Genomic DNA, 19,695 nt, shown 5'->3' on the forward strand with positions numbered 1-19,695 from the left:
TTCATCCCCATCCTGGGGGGCTTTATTTGGGTCTGGGGGCTCTCAGTGGACGCTGTGGGCCGGCTTGGGCAGGATGAGGGCCAGGGCCAGGTCCATGGGGCTCCAGGTGCCACCTCAATGTCCCCAAATCCACACGTGGCACCTCAGTGTCCCCAAATCCCTCTTCCACCCATGACCCCGAGCAAGAACAAGGCCGGACAGGTTTGGGGTGTTCATCCCCATCCTGGGGGGCTTTATTTGGGTCTGGGGGCTCTCAATGGGTGCTGTGGACAGGGTGAAAGCCACAGCCAGGTCCATGGGGCTCCAGGTGCCACCTCAATGTCCCCAAATCCCTGTTCCACCCATGACCCCGAGCAAGAACAAGGCCGGACAAGTTTGGGGTGTTCATCCCCCATCCTGGGGGGCTTTATTTGGGTCTGGGGGCTCTCAGTGGGTGCTTTGATCAGGGCCAGGTCCATGGGGCTCCAGGTGCCACCTCAGTATCCCCAAATCCACACGTGGCACCTCAATGTCCCCAAATCCCTGTTCCACCCATGACCCCGAGCAAGAACAAGGCCGGACGAGTTCGGGGTGTTCATCCCCACCTTGGGGGGCTTTATTTGGGTCTGGGGGCTCTCAGTGGACGCTGTGGGCCGGCTTGGGCAGGATGAGGGCCAGGGCCAGGTCCATGGGGCTCCAGGTGCCACCTCAATGTCCCCAAATCCCTGTTCCACCCATGACCCCGAGCAAGAACAAGGCCGGACAAGTTTGGGGTGTTCATCCCCCACCCTGGGGGGCTTTATTTGGGTCTGGGGGCTCCCAGCGGATGCCTTGGGCTGGGCCAGGTCCATGGGGCTCCAGGTGCCACCTCAATGTCCCCAAATCCACACGTGGCACCTCAATGTCCCCAAATCCCTGTTCCACCCATGACCCCGAGCAAGAACAAGGCCGGACGAGTTCGGGCTGTTTCTCCCCCACCTTGGGGGGCTTTATTTGGGTCTGGGGGCTCTCAGTGGACGCTGTGGGCCGGCTTGGGCAGGATGAGGGCCAGGGCCAGGTCCACGAGGGCCGAGGGCAGGTAGGAGGCCGGCAGCCAGAGCAGCTTGGCGTCCCAGCCGGCGCTGTAGCGGCTGCGCGGGTGCTGCGCCCGCAGCGCGTGCTCGATGCAGTCGGTGACCTTGGCCAGGTCCTGGTCGCACAGCAGCGACAGCAGCAGGCGCTGCACCCGCAGGTCTGGGCAGGGGAAAGCGCCCGGAGAGGGAAACTGAGGCAGCGGCGGGAGGATGGGGAGTGGGGGAGGTGGGAAAGAGTCAGGAAAAGGGAAACTGAGGCAGGGGTGGGAGGATGGGGATTGGGGGAGGTGGGAAAAGGGAAACTGAGGCAGCGGCAGGAGGATGGGGAGTGGGGGAGGTGGGAAAAGGGAAACTGAGGCAGGGGTGGGAGGATGGGGATTGGGGGAGGTGGGAAAGGGAAACTGAGGCAGGGCTGGGGTTTGGGGTCTGGGGGAGTTGGGAAAGGGTCAGGAAAAGGGAAACTGAAGCAGTGGTGGGAGGATGGGGTTTGGGGTTTGGGGGAGGTGGGAAAGGGAAACTGAGGCAGGGGTGGGAGGATTGGGAGAGGTGGGAGGTGGGAAAAGGGTCAGGAAAGGGGAAACTGAGGCAGGGCCGGGGTTTGGGGTCTGGGGGAGTTGGGAAAGGGTCAGGAAAAGGGAAACTGAGGCAGGGGTGGGATGCTGGGGTTTGGGGGAGTTGGGAGGTGGGAAAAGGGTCAGGAAAGGAGAAACTGAGGCAGGGCTGGGATGCTGGAATTTGGGGGATGCAGTAAAAGGGGAAACTGAGGCAGGGTGGGACGCTGGAATTTGGGGTCTGGGGGATGCAGGAAAGGGGGAAACTGAGGCAGGGGTGGGATGCTGGAATTTGGGGTCTGGGGGATGCAGGAAAGGGGGAAACTGAGGCAGGGGTGGGATGCCGGAATTTGGGGTCTGGGGGATGCAGGAAAGGGGGAAACTGAGGCAGGGTGGGACGCTGGAATTTGGGGTCCGGGGGGGAGCCCCAGGGGTTCGGGGCCGTGCCCCACAGCCCCCGCCCCACTCACACTGGGGGAGGAAGTGCTCCCCGTAGCTGCTGCGGGTCTCGGGCTCCAGGCGCTCCCAGCAGCGCCGCAGCGACACCTCCAGCGCGGCCAGGTCGGTCACGTTGGTCTTGAAAAAACCCGGCTCCACCATGCTCACCTTGACCCCAAAGTGCCGCATGTCCCGCCTGAGAGGGGTCAGGGGGTGGTCAGAGGGGTCAGGGGGTGGTCAGGGGGTGGCCAGGGGGGTCAGGGGGTGGCCAGAGGGCTCAGGGGGTGGCCAGAGGGCTCAGGGCCACTCAGGTCCGTCACGTTGGTCTTGAAAAAACCCGGCTCCACCATGCTCACCTTGACCCCAAAGTGCCGCATGTCCCGCCTGAGAGGGGTCAGGGGGTGGTCAGGGGGTCAGGGGGTGGTCAGGGGGGTCAGGGGGTGGTCAGGGGGGTCAGGGGGTGGCCAGAGGGGTCAGGGCCACCCAGGTCCGTCACGTTGGTCTTGAAGAACCCCGGTTCCACCATGCTCACCTTGACCCCAAAGTGCCGCATGTCCCGCCTGAGAGGGGTCAGGGGGTGGTCAGGGGGTGGTCAGAGGGGTCAGGGAATGGCCAGAGGGGTCAGGGGGTGGCCAGAGGGGTCAGGGAATGGCCAGGGGGGTCAGGGAATGGCCAGAGGGCTCAGGGGGTGGCCAGAGGGGTCAGGGGGTGGTCAGGGGGTGGTCAGGGGGTGGTCAGGGGGTGGCCAGAGGGCTCAGGACCACCCAGGTCCGTCACGTTGGTCTTGAAAAAACCCGGCTCCACCATGTTCACCTTGACCCCAAAGTGCCGCATGTCCCGCCTGAGAGGGGTCAGGGGGTGGTCAGGGGGTGGTCAGAGGGTCAGGGGGTGGTCAGGGGGGTCAGGGGGTGGCCAGAGGGTCAGGGAGTGGCCAGAGGGCTCAGGACCACCCAGGTCCGTCACGTTGGTCTTGAAGAACCCAGGCTCCACCATGCTGACCTTGACCCCAAAGTGCCGCATGTCCCGCCTGAGAGGGGTCAGGGGGTGGTCAGGGGGTGGTCAGAGGGGTCAGGGGGTGGCCAGAGGGGTCAGGGGGTGGCCAGAGGGGTCAGGGCCACCCAGGTCCGTCACGTTGGTCTTGAAGAACCCCGGTTCCACCATGCTGACCTTGACCCCAAAGTGCCGCATGTCCCGCCTGAGAGGGGTCAGGGGGTGGTCAGGGGGTGGTCAGAGGGTGGCCAGGGGGTGGTCAGAGGGTCAGGGGGTGGCCAGGGGGTGGTCAGAGGGTCAGGGGGTGGCCAGAGGGCTCAGGGGGTGGCCAGAGGGGTCAGGACCACCCAGGTTGGTCATGCCAATCTTGAAGAACCCTGGTTCCACCATGCTCACCTTGACCCCAAAGTGCCGCATGTCCCGCCTGAGAGGGGTCAGGGGGGTCAGGGGGTGGCCAGAGGGTCAGGGGGTGGCCAGGGGGTGGTCAGGGGGGTCAGGGGGTGGTCAGGGGGGTCAGGGGGTGGCCAGAGGGGTCAGGACCACCCAGGTCCGTCACGTTGGTCTTGAAGAACCCCAGCTCCACCATGCTCACCTTGACCCCAAAGTGCCGCATGTCCCGCCTGAGAGGGGTCAGGGGGGTCAGGGGGTGGCCAGAGGGTCAGGGGGTGGCCAGGGGGTGGTCAGGGGGGTCAGGGGGTGGTCAGGGGCTCAGGGGGTGGCCAGAGGGCTCAGGACCACCCAGGTCCGTCACGTTGGTCTTGAAGAACCCTGGCTCCACCATGCTGACCTTGACCCCAAAGTGCCGCCTGAGAGTGGGTCAGGGGGTGGCAGGAGGGGTCAGGAGGTAGCCAGAGGGGTTAGGAGGTAGCCAGAAGTGTCAGTAGGTAGCCAGAAGTGTCAGGAGGTAGCCAGAAGGGTCAGGAGGTAGCCAGAGGGGTCAGGAGGTAGCCAGAAGTGTCAGTAGGTAGCCAGAAGTGTCAGGAGGTAGCCAGAAGGGTCAGGAGGTAGCCAGAGGGGTCAGGAGGTAGCCAGAAGGGTCAGGAGGTAGCCAGAGGGGTCAGGAGGTAGCCAGAAGGGTCAGGAGGTAGCCAGAGGGGTCAGGAGGTAACCAGAAGTGTCAGGAGGTAGCCAGAAGGGTCAGGAGGTAGCCAGAGGGGTCAGGAGGTAGCCAGAAGGGTCAGGAGGTAGCCAGAGGGGTCAGGAGGTAACCAGAAGTGTCAGGAGGTAGCCAGAAGGGTCAGGAGGTAGCCAGAGGGGTCAGGAGGTAACCAGAAGTGTCAGGAGGTAGCCAGAAGGGTCAGGAGGTAGCCAGAAGGGTCAGGAGGTAGCCAGAGGGGTCAGGAGGTAGCCAGAGGTGTCAGGAGGTAGCCAGAAGTGTCAGGAGGTAGCCAGAGGGGTCAGGAGGTAACCAGAAGGGTCAGGAGGTAGCCAGAAGTGTCAGGAGGTAGCCAGAGGGGTCAGGAGGTAGCCAGAGGTGTCAGGAGGTAGCCAGAGGGGTCAGGAGGTAGCCAGAGGGGTCAGGAGGTAACCAGAAGGGTCAGGAGGTAGCCAGAGGGGTCAGGAGGTAACCAGAAGGGTCAGGAGGTAGCCAGAAGGGTCAGGAGGTAGCCAGAAGTGTCAGGAGGTAGCCAGAGGGGTCACGGCATGGCCAGACAGGTCCGGCTGTGTCCTGGGGGTCAGGGTGTGGCCGGAGGGCTCCTGGCACGTCCAGGGTGCAGCACCCACCTGAGGCTGTCCGAGAAGGCCTCGACGCAGAACTTGGACACGCAGTAGCCGCCGCCGTTGGCCGAGACGCGCCCCAGGACACTGGACATGTTGACCACTCGGCCCCGCGCCCGTTTCAGCAGCGGCAGCAGCTGCAGGGTGACCTCGATGGCCCCGAAGGCGTTGACGGCCATGATGCGGCGGAAGTCCTCGATGTCCATCCACTCCGTGGGGCCGATGGGGCTGGCCACGCCCGCGTTGTTCACTAGCCCAAACAGCCCTGGGGGGCACACGGAGGGCGGGACCCCCAAAATGGCACCCCCAGAGCCCCCTGAGACCCCCAGACTGTCCCCATTGTCCCCTGGGGGGCACACAGAGGGTGGGACCCCCGCAATGGCACCCCCAGAGCCCCCTGGGACCCCCAGACTGTCCCCATTGTCCCCTGGTGGGCACACAGAGGGTGGGACCCCTGCAATGGCACCCTCAGTGTCCCCTGGGACCCCCCAGATTATCCCCATGTGCCCTGGGGGGACACAGAGGGTGGGACCCCCACAATGGCACCCCCAGAGTCCCTGGGACCCCCCAGACTGTCCCCATTGTCCCATGGGACCCCTGCAATGGCACCCCAAGTGTCCCCTGGGACCCCCAGACTGTCCCCATTGTCCCCTGGTGGGCACACGGAGGGTGGGACCCCCGCAATGGCACCCCAAGTGTCCCCTGGGACCCCCAGACTGTCCCCATTGTCCCCTGGTGGGGACACAGAGGGTGGGACCCCCACAATGGCACCCCCATTGTCCCCTGGGACCCCCCCCTCCATGTCCCCCCTTGCCCCACAGCCCCTCTTTGGGGCACCCCATGCCCCCCCCTGCCCCACAGCCCCTCTTTGGGGCACCCCATGCCCCCCCCCCGCCCCACAGCCCCTCTTTGGGGCACCCCATGTCCCCCCCCCTGCCCCACAGCCCCTCTTTGGGGCACCCCATGCCCCCCCCCTGCCCCACAGCCCCTCTTTGGGGCACCCCATGCCCCCCCCTGCCCCACAGCCCCTCTTTGGGGCACCCCATGCCCCCCCCCTGCCCCACAGCCCCTCTTTGGGGCACCCCATGCCCCCCCCCCGCCCCACAGCCCCTCTTTGGGGCACCCCATGTCCCCCCCCCTGCCCCACAGCCCCTCTTTGGGGCACCCCATGTCCCCCCCCCTGCCCCACAGCCCCTCTTTGGGGCACCCCATGTCCCCCCTGCCCCACAACCCCCACAATGGCACCCCATGTCCCCCCCCCCGCCCCACAACCCCTCTTTGGGGCACCCCATGTCCCCCCCCGCCCCACAGCCCCTCTTTGGGGCACCCCATGCCCCCCCCCTGCCCCACAGCCCCTCTTTGGGGCACCCCATGCCCCCCCCCTGCCCCACAACCCCTCTTTGGGGCACCCCATGTCCCCCCCCGCCCCACAACCCCTCTTTGGGGCACCCCATGTCCCCCCCCCCGCCCCACAACCCCTCTTTGGGGCACCCCATGTCCCCCCCTGCCCCACAGCCCCTCTTTGGGCCACCCCATATCCCCCTTGCCCCCCATCCCCTCCTTTTCCCCCCACGTGTCCCTCGTGCCCGCCCTCCCCCACATCCCCTCTCTTGGTCCTTTTCCCCCCGTGTCCCCCCGTGCCCCCCGTGCCCCCCATCCCCTCCCCAAGCCCCCAGACCCCCTTTTTTCCCCCCCTTGCCCCTCACCTTTCTCCCCCACCTCCTGCCGCACCCACTCGGCGGCCCGGCGGATGCTGTCGGAGCGGGTGACATCGAGCAGGGTGGTCCTCAGGTGCCCCCCGCCGCTGTCCCCCCGCAGGCTCTCGGCTCCCTGCGGGGTCAGGCAGGCGGCCAGCACTCGGTAGCCACGCCGGGCCAGCCGCCGGGCCAGCAGGTTGCCAAAGCCGCTGTCGCAGCCCGTGATGAACACGTGCTTGTCGGTCACCGTGGGCAGCGTCCGGCGGTCCCGCACCAGCCAGCCCAGAGCCCAGGCCAGTGCCACCAGTGCCACGTAGAGCCACATGGCCTGCGGGGGGGGGGGGGACAGGGGGAACAACGCCGGGGTCACCCCTGTGCCCCCCGAGGGAGGGACCCCCACCCTGTGTGACTGCCCCAGTGCCAGGGACGGGGACCTGCGGGGGGACAGGGGACGCGTGGGACCCCCGCCAGGGTCACCCCTGCGCCCCCCGAGGGAGGGACCCCCACCCTGTGTGACTGCCCCAGTGCCACCAGTGCCACCCCACATGGCCTGCGGGGGGGGGACAGCGGGGACCACCGCCGGGGTCACCCCTGTGCCCCCCGAGGGAGGGACCCCCACCCTGGAAGGAGGGACCCCCACCCTGTGTGACTGCCCCAGTGCCACCAGTGCCACCCCACATGGCCTGCGGGGGGGACAGCGGGGACCCCCGCCGGGGTCACCCCTGTGCCCCCCGAGGAGCCCGGAGGGAGGGACCCCCACCCTGGAAGGAGAGACCCCCACCCTGCCCAGACCCCCACCCTGTGTGACTCCCCCAGTGCCACCAGTGCCAGGGACGGGGACCTGCGGGGGGACAGGGGACGCGTGGGACCCCCACCAGGGTCACCCCTGTGCCCCCCGAGGGAGGGACCCCCACCCTGTGTGACTGCCCCAGTGCCACCAGTGCCACCCCACATGGCCTGCGGGGGGGGGGACAGCGGGGACCCCCGCCAGGGTCACCCCTGTGCCCCCCGAGGGAGGGACCCCCACCCTGTGTGACTCCCCCAGTGCCAGGGACGGGGACCTGCGGGCGGACAGGGGACGCGTGGGACCCCCGCCAGGGTCACCCCTGTGCCCCCCGAGGGAGGGACCCCCACCCTGCACAGACCCCCACCCTGTGTGACTGCCCCAGTGCCACCAGTGCCAGGGATGGGGACCTGCGGGGGGGACAGGGGACGCGTGGGACCCCCGCCAGGGTCACCCCTGTGCCCCCCGAGGGAGGGACCCCCACCCTGTGTGACTGCCCCAGTGCCACCAGTGCCACCCCACATGGCCTGCGGGGGGACAGCGGGGACCCCCGCCAGGGTCACCCCTGTGCCCCCCGAGGGAGGGACCCCCACCCTGGAGGGAAGAACCCCCACCCTGTGTGACTGCCCCAGTGCCACCAGTGCCACGTAGAGCCACATGGCCTGCGGGGGGGGCACAGCGGGGACCACTGCCGGGGTCACCCCTGTGCCCCCCGAGGGAGGGACCCCCCACCCTGTGTGACTCCCCCAGTGCCAGGGACGGGGACCTGCGGGCGGACAGGGGACGCGTGGGACCCTGCCAGGGTCACCCCTGTGCCCCCCGAGGGAGGGACCCCCACCCTGCACAGACCCCCACCCTGTGTGACTGCCCCAGTGCCACCAGTGCCACCCCACATGGCCTGCGGGGGGGGGACAGCGGGGACCACCGCCGGGGTCACCCCTGTGCCCCCCGAGGGAGGGACCCCCACCCTGGAAGGAGGGACCCCCACCCTGTGTGACTGCCCCAGTGCCACCAGTGCCACCCCACATGGCCTGCGGGGGGGACAGCGGGGACCCCCGCCGGGGTCACCCCTGTGCCCCCCGAGGAGCCCGGAGGGAGGGACCCCCACCCTGGAGGGAGAGACCCCCACCCTGCCCAGACCCCCACCCTGTGTGACTCCCCCAGTGCCACCAGTGCCAGGGACGGGGACCTGCGGGGGGACAGGGGACGCGTGGGACCCCGCCAGGGTCACCCCTGTGCCCCCCGAGGGAGGGACCCCCACCCTGTGTGCCTCCCCCAGTGCCACCAGTGCCACCCCACATGGCCTGCGGGGGGGGGACAGCGGGGACCACCGCCGGGGTCACCCCTGTGCCCCCCGAGGGAGGGACCCCCACCCTGGTGGGAAGAACCCCCCACCCTGTGTGACTCCCCCAGTGCCACCAGTGCCAGGGACGGGGACCTGCGGGGGGACAGGGGACGCGTGGGACCCCCCGCCAGGGTCACCCCTGTGCCCCCCGAGGGAGAGCCCCCCACCCTGCCCAGACCCCCACCCTGTGTGACTCCCCCAGTGCCACCAGTGCCACCCCACACGGCTTGGGGGGGGGGACAGGGGACGCGTGGAACCCCCCCCCCCCCCAAGGTCACCCTGCACCCCGAAGAGGGACCCCCACCCTGCCCACAGCACGGGGGTCTCACCTCTCACCCCCCAGCGCCCCCCACACGGTTGGGGAGGGGGGGTCTGTGGGAGGCAGGAGACACTTGGGACCCCCCACCAGGACCCCTCCCCCGTACCCCGAGTGGGGTTTGGAGAGACCCCCACCCTGCCCGGACCCCGACCCTGACCCTACAGAGTCCTCACGTCCCCAGTGCCACCAGGTACGGCCACACCGGGGGGGGGGGGCGGGGGGACACCTACAGGGGACAAGGGACACGCGTGACCCCCCCAGGAGCCCGGAGGGACCCCCAGCCCACGGGGGTCTCACCCCGTTTCCCCCCCACCCCCAGGTGTGGGGTGGACAGAGCGGTCACTCAGCACTGACCCCGGCCGGGCTCCGCCTCCTCTGTCCCACCCGGGGGGGGTTCGGGGGGGTGCGGGGGGGGGGTCCCTGCCCTGCCCCGGGACCCCAAAACCTCTCCTGAGAGTTGGGGGCGGGGGGAGGGGGGGTGGGAACCGCGAGCCCCCCGAGGGACCCCAGACCCACCTTGGCCGGCCTGGCCGGGGCCGGGTGGCCGAGCCCGGATTAACGGGGCCGTGCGGGGGGGGGGGGGCCGTGCGTCACCGGCCGGGCACCGGGGGGGGGCTCCGGGGGGGTCCCCTCCGGACCCCTCCCACCCTCCCGGGCCAGCGGCGACCCCCGGGACCCCCGGGCCTGGCCCCGCCGTGTGCGGGACCCCCCAACCCACCTGATCCCCCCCCCCCTCCCCACCACCTGCCTCGCATGGGGAGGGGACCCGAAGGGACCGTGCCCCCCCCCCCCACCTCCAGGGACCCCGTGCCCCCCTCCGGGACCCCTATCTGGGGGGGTTTGGGTGATAGGACCCCCACCCATTGCAGGTTTGGGGGGTTGGACACCCCCAAAGGGGGGGCAGGGACCCCCCTTCCCACCCTCGGATTTGGGGGGACACGAGGGGTCTGTCCTGTGCCCCCCCCCCCCCCCACTCCGGGACCCCCATCTGGGGGGTTTGGGGGTCTCCGGGACCCCCATCTGGGGTGGGGTTTGGGTGATAGGACCCCCACCCATTGCAGGTTTTGGGGGGTTGGACCCCCCCCAAAAGGGTGGCGGGGACCCCCTTCCCCACCCTCGGATTTGGGGGGACACGAGGGGTCTGTCCTGAGCCCCCCCACTCCGGGACCCCCATCTGGGGGGTTTGGGGGTCTCTGGGACCCCCACCTGGGGGGTTTGGGGTGATAGGACCCCCCCCATTGCAGGTTTGTGGGGTTGGACTCCCCCAAAAGGGTGGCGGGGACCCCCTTCCCCACCCTCGGATTTGGGGGGACACGAGGGGTCTGTCCTGTGCCCCCACCCCCCCACTCCGGGACCCCCATCTGGGGGGGTTTTTGGGGTGATAGGACCCCCACCCATTGCAGGTTTGGGGGGTTGGACACCCCCAAAAGGGGGGGCAGGGACCCCCTTCCCCACCCTCGGATTTGGGGGGACACGAGGGGTCTGTCCTGAGCCCCCCCCCCTCCGGGACCCCCATCTGGGGGGTTTGGGGGTCTCCGGAGCCCCCCCCGTTGTTGGTTTGGGGGTTTCACACCGCGGGGGTGTGAGGGACCCCCCCCAAAATGAGGGGAGGGACCCCCAAAAGGGTGGCAGGGACCCCCCTCCCCACCCTCAGATTTGGGGGGGGCACACCGGGGTCTGTCCTGTGTCCCCAGAACCAATTTGGGGAGGGGGGGGGGTCGGGGTCGCGACCCCCTCCAGCAGCCCCGTTTTTGGGGGGATTTGGGGGTGACCCCGGGGGTCTGCCCCATGTCCCCAGAGCTCCCCCCACAACAGGAGACCCCCAGAGCAGGTGGGGGGGGGGTCCCCAAATCCCTCGGGGGGGGGGGGCAGAGGGGGGGTCCTTGGGCAGAGGGGGGGTCCCCAAGTCCCTCGGGGGGGCAGAGGGGGGGTCCCTGGGCAGAGGGGGGACCCCAAGTCCCTCTGGGGGGGTCTCTGGGCAGATGGGGGGTCCCCATGTACCTCGGGGGGCAGAGGGGGGTCCCCAAGTCCCCCTGGGGGACAGAGGGGGGGTCCCCAAATCCCTCGGGGGGGCAGAGGAGGGGTCCCCAAGTCCCTCGGCGGGGGGCAGGAGGGGGTCCCCAAATCCCTCGGGGGGGCAGAGGGGGGGTCCCCAAATCCCTCGGGGGGGCAGAGTGGGGGTCCCTGGGCAGAGGGGGGTCCCCAAGTCCCTCGGGGGGCAGAGGGGGGGTCCCTGGGCAGAGGGGGGGTCCCCAAGTCCCTCGGGGGGCAGAGGGGGGGGTCCCTGGGCAGAGGGGGGTCCCCAAGTCCCTCGGGGGGCAGAGGGGGGGTCCCCACGTACCTCGGGGGGGGCAGAGGGGGGGTCCCTGGGCAGAGTGGGGGTCCCCAAGTCCCTCGGGGGGGGCAGAGTGGGGGTCCCCAAGTCCCTCGGGGGGGGGCAGGAGGGGGTCCCCAAGTCCCTCGGGGGGGGGCAGGAGGGGGGCCCCAAGTCCCTCGGGGGGGCAGAGGGGGGGTCCCTGGGCAGAGGGGGGTCCCCAAGTCCCTCAGGAGTGCAGAGTGGGGGTCTCCAAGTCCCTCGGGGGGGGGCAGGAGGGGGGCCCCAAGTCCCTCGGAGGGGGGCAGAGGGGGGTCCCTGGGCAGAGGGGGGGTCCCCAAGTCCCTCGGGGGGGCAGAGGGGGGGGGTCCCTGGGCAGAGGGGGGACCCCAAGTCCCTCTGGGGGGGTCTCTGGGCAGAGTGGGGGCCCCAAGTCCCTCGGGGGGGCAGAGGGGGGGTCTCTGGGCAGAGTGGGGGTCCCCAAGTCCCTCGGGGGGGCAGAGGGGGGGTCCCTGGGCAGAGGGGGGTCCCCAAGTCCCTCAGGAGTGCAGAGTGGGGGTCCCCAAGTCCCTCGGGGGGGCAGGGGGGGTCCCCAAGTCCCTCGGGGGGGCAGAGGGGGGTCCCTGGGCAGAGGGGGGACCCCAAGTCCCTCTGGGGGGGTCTCTGGGCAGAGTGGGGGTCCCCAAGTCCCTCGGGGGGGCAGAGGGGGGGTCCCCACGTACCTCGGGGGGGGCAGAGGGGCTGCGGGCGCTGCTCCGGCCGCGGGCTCGGGGCCGTGTGAGCCTCGGGGGTGGCGGGGGGGGGGGCGTGGGAATAGGGGAGGGGTCCGTAGGATTTGGGGCAAGGCGGGGGGGGGGGCCACAGCCGCTCCTCCCCGTGCCCGGCACTGCCAAAGCTCCCGGGGGGAGTTCAGGCCCCTCCCCTCCCCCCAGTGCTCCGAGGGGGGGAGGGGGGGTTCGGGCATCTTTTGGGGGGGGGCTGGGATACCCCTGGCCTTGTGGGGGACCCTCACCCTGAAGGAGACCCCCCCCCCCCCCAGGACTGAGAGATGGGGGGGCATTGCCTGGAATTGGGGGGCTGAGACACCCCCCCCCCCCATCCCCCAGGGAATTGGAGCCCCCCCAGTGCTGGGAGAGGGGGGGGGAACCACCCCAAAACTGGGGGGGGGGGAGGGGGTGAGGTCCCCTCGGGACCCCCTTCCAGGGCTGGGATGGGGGGGGCTGATCCCAACCGCCCCCCCCAGGGGATTAAAGCCCTCCCAGCCATGGGAAATGGGGGGCACCACCCCAAAAAGGGGCCCTGAGCCCCTCACCCCAAAAAGGGGCCCTGAAACCCCCCCAAGGGGATTAAAGCCCTCCCAGCCCGGGGATCTGGGGGGGCACAGCCCAAAAAGGTGCCCTGAGCCCCCCCCCCCCCCAGGGGATTAAAGCCCTCCCAGCCATGGGAAATGGGGGGGCATCACCCCAAAAAAGTGCCCTGAGACCCCCCCCACAAGGAATTAAAGCCCTCCCAGCCATGGGAGATGGGGGGGCACCACCCCAAAAAGGTGCCCTGAGACCCCCCCAAGGAATTAAAGCCCTCCCAGCCCGGGGATCTGGGGGGGCATCACCCCAAAAAGGGGCCCTGAGCCCCCCCCAAGGGAATTAAAGCCCTCCCAGCCATGGGAGATGGGGGGGCATCACCCCAAAAAGGGGCCCTGAGCCCCCCCAAGGAATCAAAGCCCTCCCACCCCGGGGATCTGGGGGGGCATCACCCCAAAAAGGGGCCCTGAGACCCCCTCCAAGGAATTAAAGCCCTCCCAGCCATGGGAAATGGGGGGGCACCACCCCAAAAAGGGGCCCTGAGCCCCCCCCAAGGGAATTAAAGCCCTCCCACCCCGGGGATCTGGGGGGGCACCACCCCAAAAAGGGGCCCTGAGACCCCCCCAAGGGAATTAAAGCCCTCCCAGCCATGGGAAATGGGGGGGCATCACCCCAAAAGGGGCCCTGAACCCCCCCCAAGGGAATTAAAGCCCTCCCACCCCGGGGATCTGGGGGGGCCGAGCCCCAAAAAGGGGCCCTGAGCCCCCCCCCCCAAGGAATTAAAGCCCTCCTACCCCGGGGATCTGGGGGGCACCACCCCAAAAAGGTGCCCTGAGCCCCCCCCAAGAAATTAAAGCCCTCCCAGCCCGGGGATCTGGGGGGGCACCACCCCAAAAAGGTGCCCTGAGACCCCCCCAAGGGAATTAAAGCCCTCCCAGCCCGGGAATCTGGGGGGGCCGAGCCCCCCCCGGGGGAATTAGGGCCCAGAACGGGGCCCTTTGTCCCGAATAAAGGAGCCTCAGAGCCTCGTTAAGCACTAAAGAGGATGAGGGGGCTTAGGGGGGGGCTCGGGGGGGGGCTGTGCCAGGGTCCTGCGGCCTGGCCTGACCCCCCCACACCCCCCCGGGTGCCCCCCCCCCCCTGCTTTATTCCATTGATCCCAGTGCCTGGGAGGAGGGGGGAGGGACACGGTGGGGAGACCCTCCCCCCCCTCCCCTCAATCTCCATGACGTGCTGGGAGCAGCGGGCGGTGCTGGGGGGGGGGTCTCGGGGGGGTTCCCAGGGGTCCCGGGAGGGGTCTGGGGGGGTCCATCAGGAGCAGGAGGGCTGCAGCTGCCCCTTGTAGACGTACTCGAGGGCGGTGGCGATGGTCCTCATGTCCAGCTCGATGCTGCGGGCCCAGTTCTCCACGTCCCCGATTTCCTGCGGGATTTGGGGAGGGGGCTCTCGCAGGGGGGGGTTTGGGGATGGGGGGGGAAAGGGGGTCTGTCCCAGCCTGCCACGTTTCTCGCAGGGATTTACCGGGGGTGGGGTCTCACCTGAGGGAGGGGGGGTGCCACCAATCCCATCCCATCCCATCCCACCCCATCCCATCCCATCCCACCCCATCCCATCCCATCCCATCCCATCCCATCCCATCCCACCCCATCCCATCCCATCCCACCCCATCCCATCCCATCCCACCCCATCCCATCCCATCCCATCCCATCCCCATCCCCATCCCATCCCATCCCACCCCATCCCATCCCATCCCCATCCCATCCCATCCATCCCACCCCATCCCATCCCCATCCCATCCCATCCCACCCCATCCCATCCCACCCCATCCCATCCCCATCCCACCCCATCCATCCCATCCCATCCCATCCCATCCCCATCCCATCCCATCCCATCCCACCCCATCCCATCCCCATCCCATCCCATCCCACCCCATCCCATCCCATCCCATCCCCATCCCACCCCATCCATCCCATCCCATCCCATCCCATCCCCATCCCATCCCATCCCATCCCACCCCATCCCATCCCCATCCCATCCCATCCCATCCCATCCCATCCCCATCCCATCCCACCCCATCCCATCCCATCCCATCCCACCCCACCCACCCGAGACCCTCTGGGTATTCCCTGGGACCCCCTGGGTGTTGCCCGAGACCCCCTCGATGTTCCCCAAGATGCCCTGGATGCTCCCCGAGACCCCTGGATATTGCCTGGGACCCTCTGGGTGCTCCCCAAGACCCCCTGGATGTTCCCTGGGACCCCCTGGGTGCTGCCCAGCACAAACCCAAGGGTATGGGGGCTTCATCCCCCTCCCTTCCATGAGTCTGGGGGCTTCATCTCCTCCCCCTCCATGAGTCTGGGGGCTTCATCTCCTCTCTCCATGAGTCTGGGGGCTTCATCTCCTCTCTCCATGAGTCTGGGGGCTTCATTCCCCCCTCTCAATGAGTCTGGGGGCTTCATTCCCCCCTCTCCATGAGTCTGGGGGCTTCATGTCCTCTCCAAGAGTCTGGGGGCTTCATCTCCTCTCTCCATGAGTTTGGGGGCTTCATTCCCCCCACCCTCAATGAGTCTGGGGGCTTCATCCCCTCCACCTTCCATGAGTCTGGGGGCTTCACATTCCCCCCCTCCATGAGTCTGGGGGCTTCATCTCCTCTCTCCATGAGTTTGGGGGCTTCATTCCCCCCACCCTCAATGAGTCTGGGGGCTTCATCCCCTCCACCTTCCATGAGTCTGGGGGCTTCACATTCCCCCCCTCCATGAGTCTGGGGGCTTCATCTCCTCTCCGTGAGTCTGGGGTCTGCATTCCCCTCACCTCCTGTGAGTCTGGGGGCTTCATTCCCCCCTCTCCATGAGTCTGGGGACTTCATCTCCTCTCCATGAGTCTGGGGTCCACATTACCCCCTTCCATGAGTCTGGGGGCTTCATTCCCCCTGCCCTCAATGAGTCTGGGGGCTTCATCCCCTCTCTCCATGAGTCTGGAGGCTTCATCTCCTCTCCAAGAGTCTGGGGTCCACATTCCCCCCTCTCCATGAGTCTGGGGGCTTCATTCCCCCCTTCCATGAGTCTGGGGGCTTCATTCCCCCTGCCCTCAATGAGTCTGGGGGCTTCATCCCCTCTCTCCATGAGTCTGGAGGCTTCATCTCCTCTCCAAGAGTCTGGGGTCCACATTCCCCCCTCTCCATGAGTCTGGGGGCTTCATTCCCCCCTTCCATGAGTCTGGGGGCTTCATCCCCCCTCTCCATGAGTCTGGGGGCTTCATCTCCTCTCCATGCGTCTGAGGTCCACATTCCCCCCTTCCATGAGTCTGGGGGCTTCATCTCCTTTCTCCATGAGTCTGGGGTCCACGTTACCCCCTTCCATGAGTCTGGGGGCTTCATGTCCCCTGCCCTCAATGAGTCTGGGGGCTTCATCTCCTCTCTCCATGAGTCTGGGGGCTTCATTTACTCCTCTTCCCTGAATCTGGGAGCTTCATCCCCCCTTCCATGAGTCTGGGGGCTTCATCCCCCCTTCCATGAGTCTGGGGTCCACATTCCCCCCTCTCCATGAGTCTGGGGGCTTCATTTACCCCCCTTCCATGAGTCTGGGGTCCACATTCCCCCCTCTCCATGAGTCTGGGGGCTTCATCCCCCCTTCCATGAGTCTGGGGTCCACATTCCCCCCTCTCCATGAGTCTGGGGGCTTCATCCCCCCTTCCTCCATGAGTCTGGGGGCTTCATCCCCCCTCCCAGCGCCCCCAGCACCCCAACTGCCCCTCACCCCCCTTCTCCTCCCCACAACCCCGGCCTGGGCTGGGGGGCAATTCCCGAGCACCCCCCTCCCCAACAGCAAGTTCAGGAAGGGTGAGACCCCCTCCCCAAATCCTCGGGGTGTGTTTTGGGGGTGAGGGGGTGGCGAGGGACCCCCACCTTGAGGGCCTGGTTGAAGTTCTCCACCATGGCGATCCAGTGGCCGGTCTGGCGAGCGAACTGGGCCGCCTGCACCTGCAGGGTCTTCACCTCCTGGTCCAGCTTGCGCTGGTTCACGTAGGCCTGGGCCACCCTGAGGGGGGAGTGGGCAAGTGTGGGTGGGGGGGGTGGGGAGGGGTCCACCGACACCCCCCGAGTGAGGGGAGAGCCCAGCAAAAGGGGGGGAAGGAGGTGGGGAGGGGGTTTGGAGGGGGAAGGGTCTTCAGGAATGGGGGGATTTGGGGGGGGGGGTGGGGGAGGAATCAGGAAGGGGAGGGGGATGTGGGGGGCTGGGGGGGGTTGAGGAAGGGGGGGATTTGTGGGGCTGGGGGGGATTTGTGGGGTTGGGGGGTTCAGGAAGGGGAGGGGAGGATTTGTGGGGCTGGGGGGGTTCAGGAAATGGGGGGGATTTGTGGGGTTGGGGGGGTTCAGGAAGGGGGGGATTTGGGGGGCTGGGGGGGATTTGTGGGGTTGGGGGGTTCAGGAAGGGGAGGGGAGGATTTGTGGGGCTGGGGGGGTTCAGGAAGGGGGGGATTTGTGGGGTTGGGGGGTTCAGGAAGGGGGGAGGGGGATTTGTGGGGCTGGGGCGGTTTAGGAAGGGGGAGATTTGTGGGGCTGAGGGGGTTCTATGGGCTTGGGGGGGATTTGTGGGGTTGGGGGGTTCAGGAAGGGGAGGGGAGGATTTGTGGGGCTGGGGGGAGTTCGGGAAATGGGGGGGATTTGGGGGGCTGGGGGGGTTCAGGAAGGGGGGGATTTGTGGGGCTGGGGGGGTTCAGGAAGGGGGGGATTTGTGGGGTTGGGGGGTTCAGGAAGGGGGGAGGGGGATTTGTGGGGCTGGGGCGGTTTAGAAAGGGGGAGATTTATGGGGCTGGGGGGGTTCTATGGGGTTGGGGGGAGATTTGTGGGGCTGGGGGGGTTCAGGAAGGGGAGGGGAGGATTTGTGGGGCTGGGGGGGAATCAGGAAATGGGGGGGGATTTGTGGGGTTGGGGGGTTCAGAAAGGGGGGAGGGGGATTTGTGGGGCTGGGGGGGTTCAGGAAATGGGGGGGAATTTGGGGGGCTGGGGGGGTTCAGGAAGGGGGGGATTTGTGGGGTTGGGGGGAGTTCAGGAAATGGGGGGGGATTTGTGGGGCTGGGGGGGTTCAGGAAGGGGGGGATTTGGGGGTGTTCAGGAATTGGGGGGGATTTGGGGGGCTGGGGGGGGATTTGTGGGGTTGGGGCGTTCAGGAAGGGGGGAGGGGGATTTGTGGGGCTGGGGCGGTTTAGGAAGGGGGAGATTTGTGGGGCTGAGGGGGTTCTATGGGGTTGGGGGGGATTTGTGGGGTTGGGGGGTTCAGGAAGGGGAGGGGAGGATTTGTGGGGCTGGGGGGAGTTCGGGAAATGGGGGGGATTTGGGGGGCTGGGGGGGTTCAGGAAGGGGGGGATTTGTGGGGTTGGGGGGTTCAGAAAGGGGGGAGGGGGATTTGTGGGGCTGGGGCGGTTTAGGAAGGGGGAGATTTGTGGGGCTGAGGGGGTTCTATGGGGTTGGGGGGAGATTTGTGGGGTTGGGGGGGTTCAGGAAGGGGAGGGGAGGATTTGTGGGGCTGGGGGGAGTTCGGGAGTTCGGGAAATGGGGGGGATTTGGGGGGCTGGGGGGGTTCAGGAAGGGGGGGATTTGTGGGGTTGGGGGGTTCAGAAAGGGGGGAGGGGGATTTGTGGGGCTGGGGCGGTTTAGGAAGGGGGAGATTTGTGGGGTTGGGGGGGTTCAGGAAGGGGAGGGGAGGATTTGTGGGGCTGGGGGGGAATCAGGAAATGGGGGGGGATTTGTGGGGTTGGGGGGAGTTCAGGAAATGGGGGGGGTTTGTGGGGCTGGGGGGGTCAAGAAGGTGGGGGGGGATTTGTGGGGCTGGGGGTCCTCAGGAAGGGGAGGGGATTTGTGGGGCTGGGGGGGTTCTATGGGGTTGGGGGGGGATGGGGGTGTCTGAGGGGGTTGGGGGTCCCCTGGGAAGGGGGGGGTCTGTGGCAATGGGGGGGTTCTGTGGGGCCGGGGGTCTTACGGGGGGGGGGGCAAGCTGGGAGGTTCTGCAAGGTTTGGGGGTCCCCGGGAGAGGTTTTGGGGTCCCCAGACGGTCTTTGGGGGCCCTGGGGGGCGGTTGAGGGTTCCCAGAGGGATTTTGGGGGGTGGGAGCTCCCAGGCGGGGTTTGGGGTCTCCAGGAGGGGTTTGGGGGTTTTGGGGGGGGGGGGGTGTCCCAGAAGGAATTTGGGGTCGCTGGGGGTGGGGTCCGGAGGTGGCGGGCTCACCCCACGTTGAGGTGATCGACCAGAGCCTCGGTGAGGCGGGTGGCGGCCGCGATGGCGTCCCTGCGCCGCCGCTCTGGGGGGGGACGCACCGGGACAGGGCCGTGAGGGGCGGCGAGACCCCCGCCCGCCCCGCCGCTGCCCGTGACGTCAGCAGGGCCTCGCTTGACGTCAGCAAGGCCCCTCCTGACGTCACCGTGACATCACAGTCCGTCCGTCCGTCCATCCATCCCCCCCATCCCCCTCAGGGCCCCTCAGGGCCCCTCAGGCTTCCCGCCCTTTTCCCCACTCCTTGACGGACAGCCCCGCCAGCCAATAGGATGCAGCGCCGCGGGAAGCGGCAGCTGCGGCAGCCAATGGGATTCAGCGCTGCGGGAAGCGGCAGCTCCGGCAGCCAATGGGAGGCGGCGGGCGGGGCTTTGTCGCCATGGGGACGGGGGGGAGGGCGGGGCTCACCCTGCAGCTCGCGCCGCTCGCTCTGGCGGGCCTGGTGCTCCTTCAGCAGCCGGGACAGCATGGCGGCCGCCGCGTCACGTGACCGCCGCGCCGCGCCACACGTGACCCACCGACACGTGACCAAGGCCCCCCCCGCGTCACCGGGCACGTGACCGAGCCCGGGGAGGAGCCACGTGACTGAGGGGGGGCCTATAGGGGGGTGGGGGGGTGGGGGGGGGCTATAGGGGATGAGGGGGGCTACAGGGGCCTGTAGGGGTCTATAGAGGATGGGAGGGGCTACAGGGGCCTGTAGGGGTCTATAGGGGATGGGGGGGGCTACAGGGGCCTGTAGGGGTCTATAGGGGATGGGGGGGGCTACAGGGGATGGGGGGGGGCTATAGGGGATGAAGGGGGGCTACAGGGGCCTGTAGGGGTCTATAGGGGACTGTAGGGGTCTATAGGGGATGGGGGGGGCTACAGGGGCCTGTAGGGGTCTATAGGGGATGAGGGGGGGTCTATAGGGGATGAGG

At 68.4% G+C, this 19,695-nt stretch overlaps 2 protein-coding genes across 2 annotated transcripts; both read right to left on the minus strand.

Moving 5' to 3' along the window:
* Positions 1 to 969: 969 nt before the first annotated feature.
* On the minus strand, positions 970 to 9,443 carry RDH5 (retinol dehydrogenase 5). The gene is made up of 5 exons (XM_068998795.1): positions 9,412 to 9,443; positions 6,457 to 6,775; positions 4,757 to 5,015; positions 2,074 to 2,237; positions 970 to 1,212 (listed from the first exon to the last, which is right to left on the minus strand). The coding sequence occupies exons 2-5, from the start codon at positions 6,770 to 6,772 to the stop codon at positions 989 to 991; spliced, it is 963 nt and encodes a 320-aa protein (XP_068854896.1). The 5' UTR covers positions 6,773 to 6,775; positions 9,412 to 9,443; the 3' UTR covers positions 970 to 988.
* A 4,318-nt stretch (positions 9,444 to 13,761) lies between these two features.
* BLOC1S1 (biogenesis of lysosomal organelles complex 1 subunit 1) lies at positions 13,762 to 19,303 on the minus strand. Its single transcript, XM_068998793.1, has 4 exons — positions 19,187 to 19,303; positions 18,734 to 18,806; positions 16,415 to 16,547; positions 13,762 to 13,932 (listed from the first exon to the last, which is right to left on the minus strand). Exons 1-4 carry the CDS (start codon positions 19,245 to 19,247, stop codon positions 13,822 to 13,824), a joined length of 378 nt encoding a protein of 125 aa, XP_068854894.1. The 5' UTR covers positions 19,248 to 19,303; the 3' UTR covers positions 13,762 to 13,821.
* Between the last annotated feature and the right edge of the window lie 392 nt (positions 19,304 to 19,695).

This window comes from Aphelocoma coerulescens, unplaced genomic scaffold (genome assembly GCF_041296385.1).
Source record: "Aphelocoma coerulescens isolate FSJ_1873_10779 unplaced genomic scaffold, UR_Acoe_1.0 HiC_scaffold_175, whole genome shotgun sequence".
Classification (NCBI taxonomy): domain Eukaryota; kingdom Metazoa; phylum Chordata; class Aves; order Passeriformes; family Corvidae; genus Aphelocoma; species Aphelocoma coerulescens.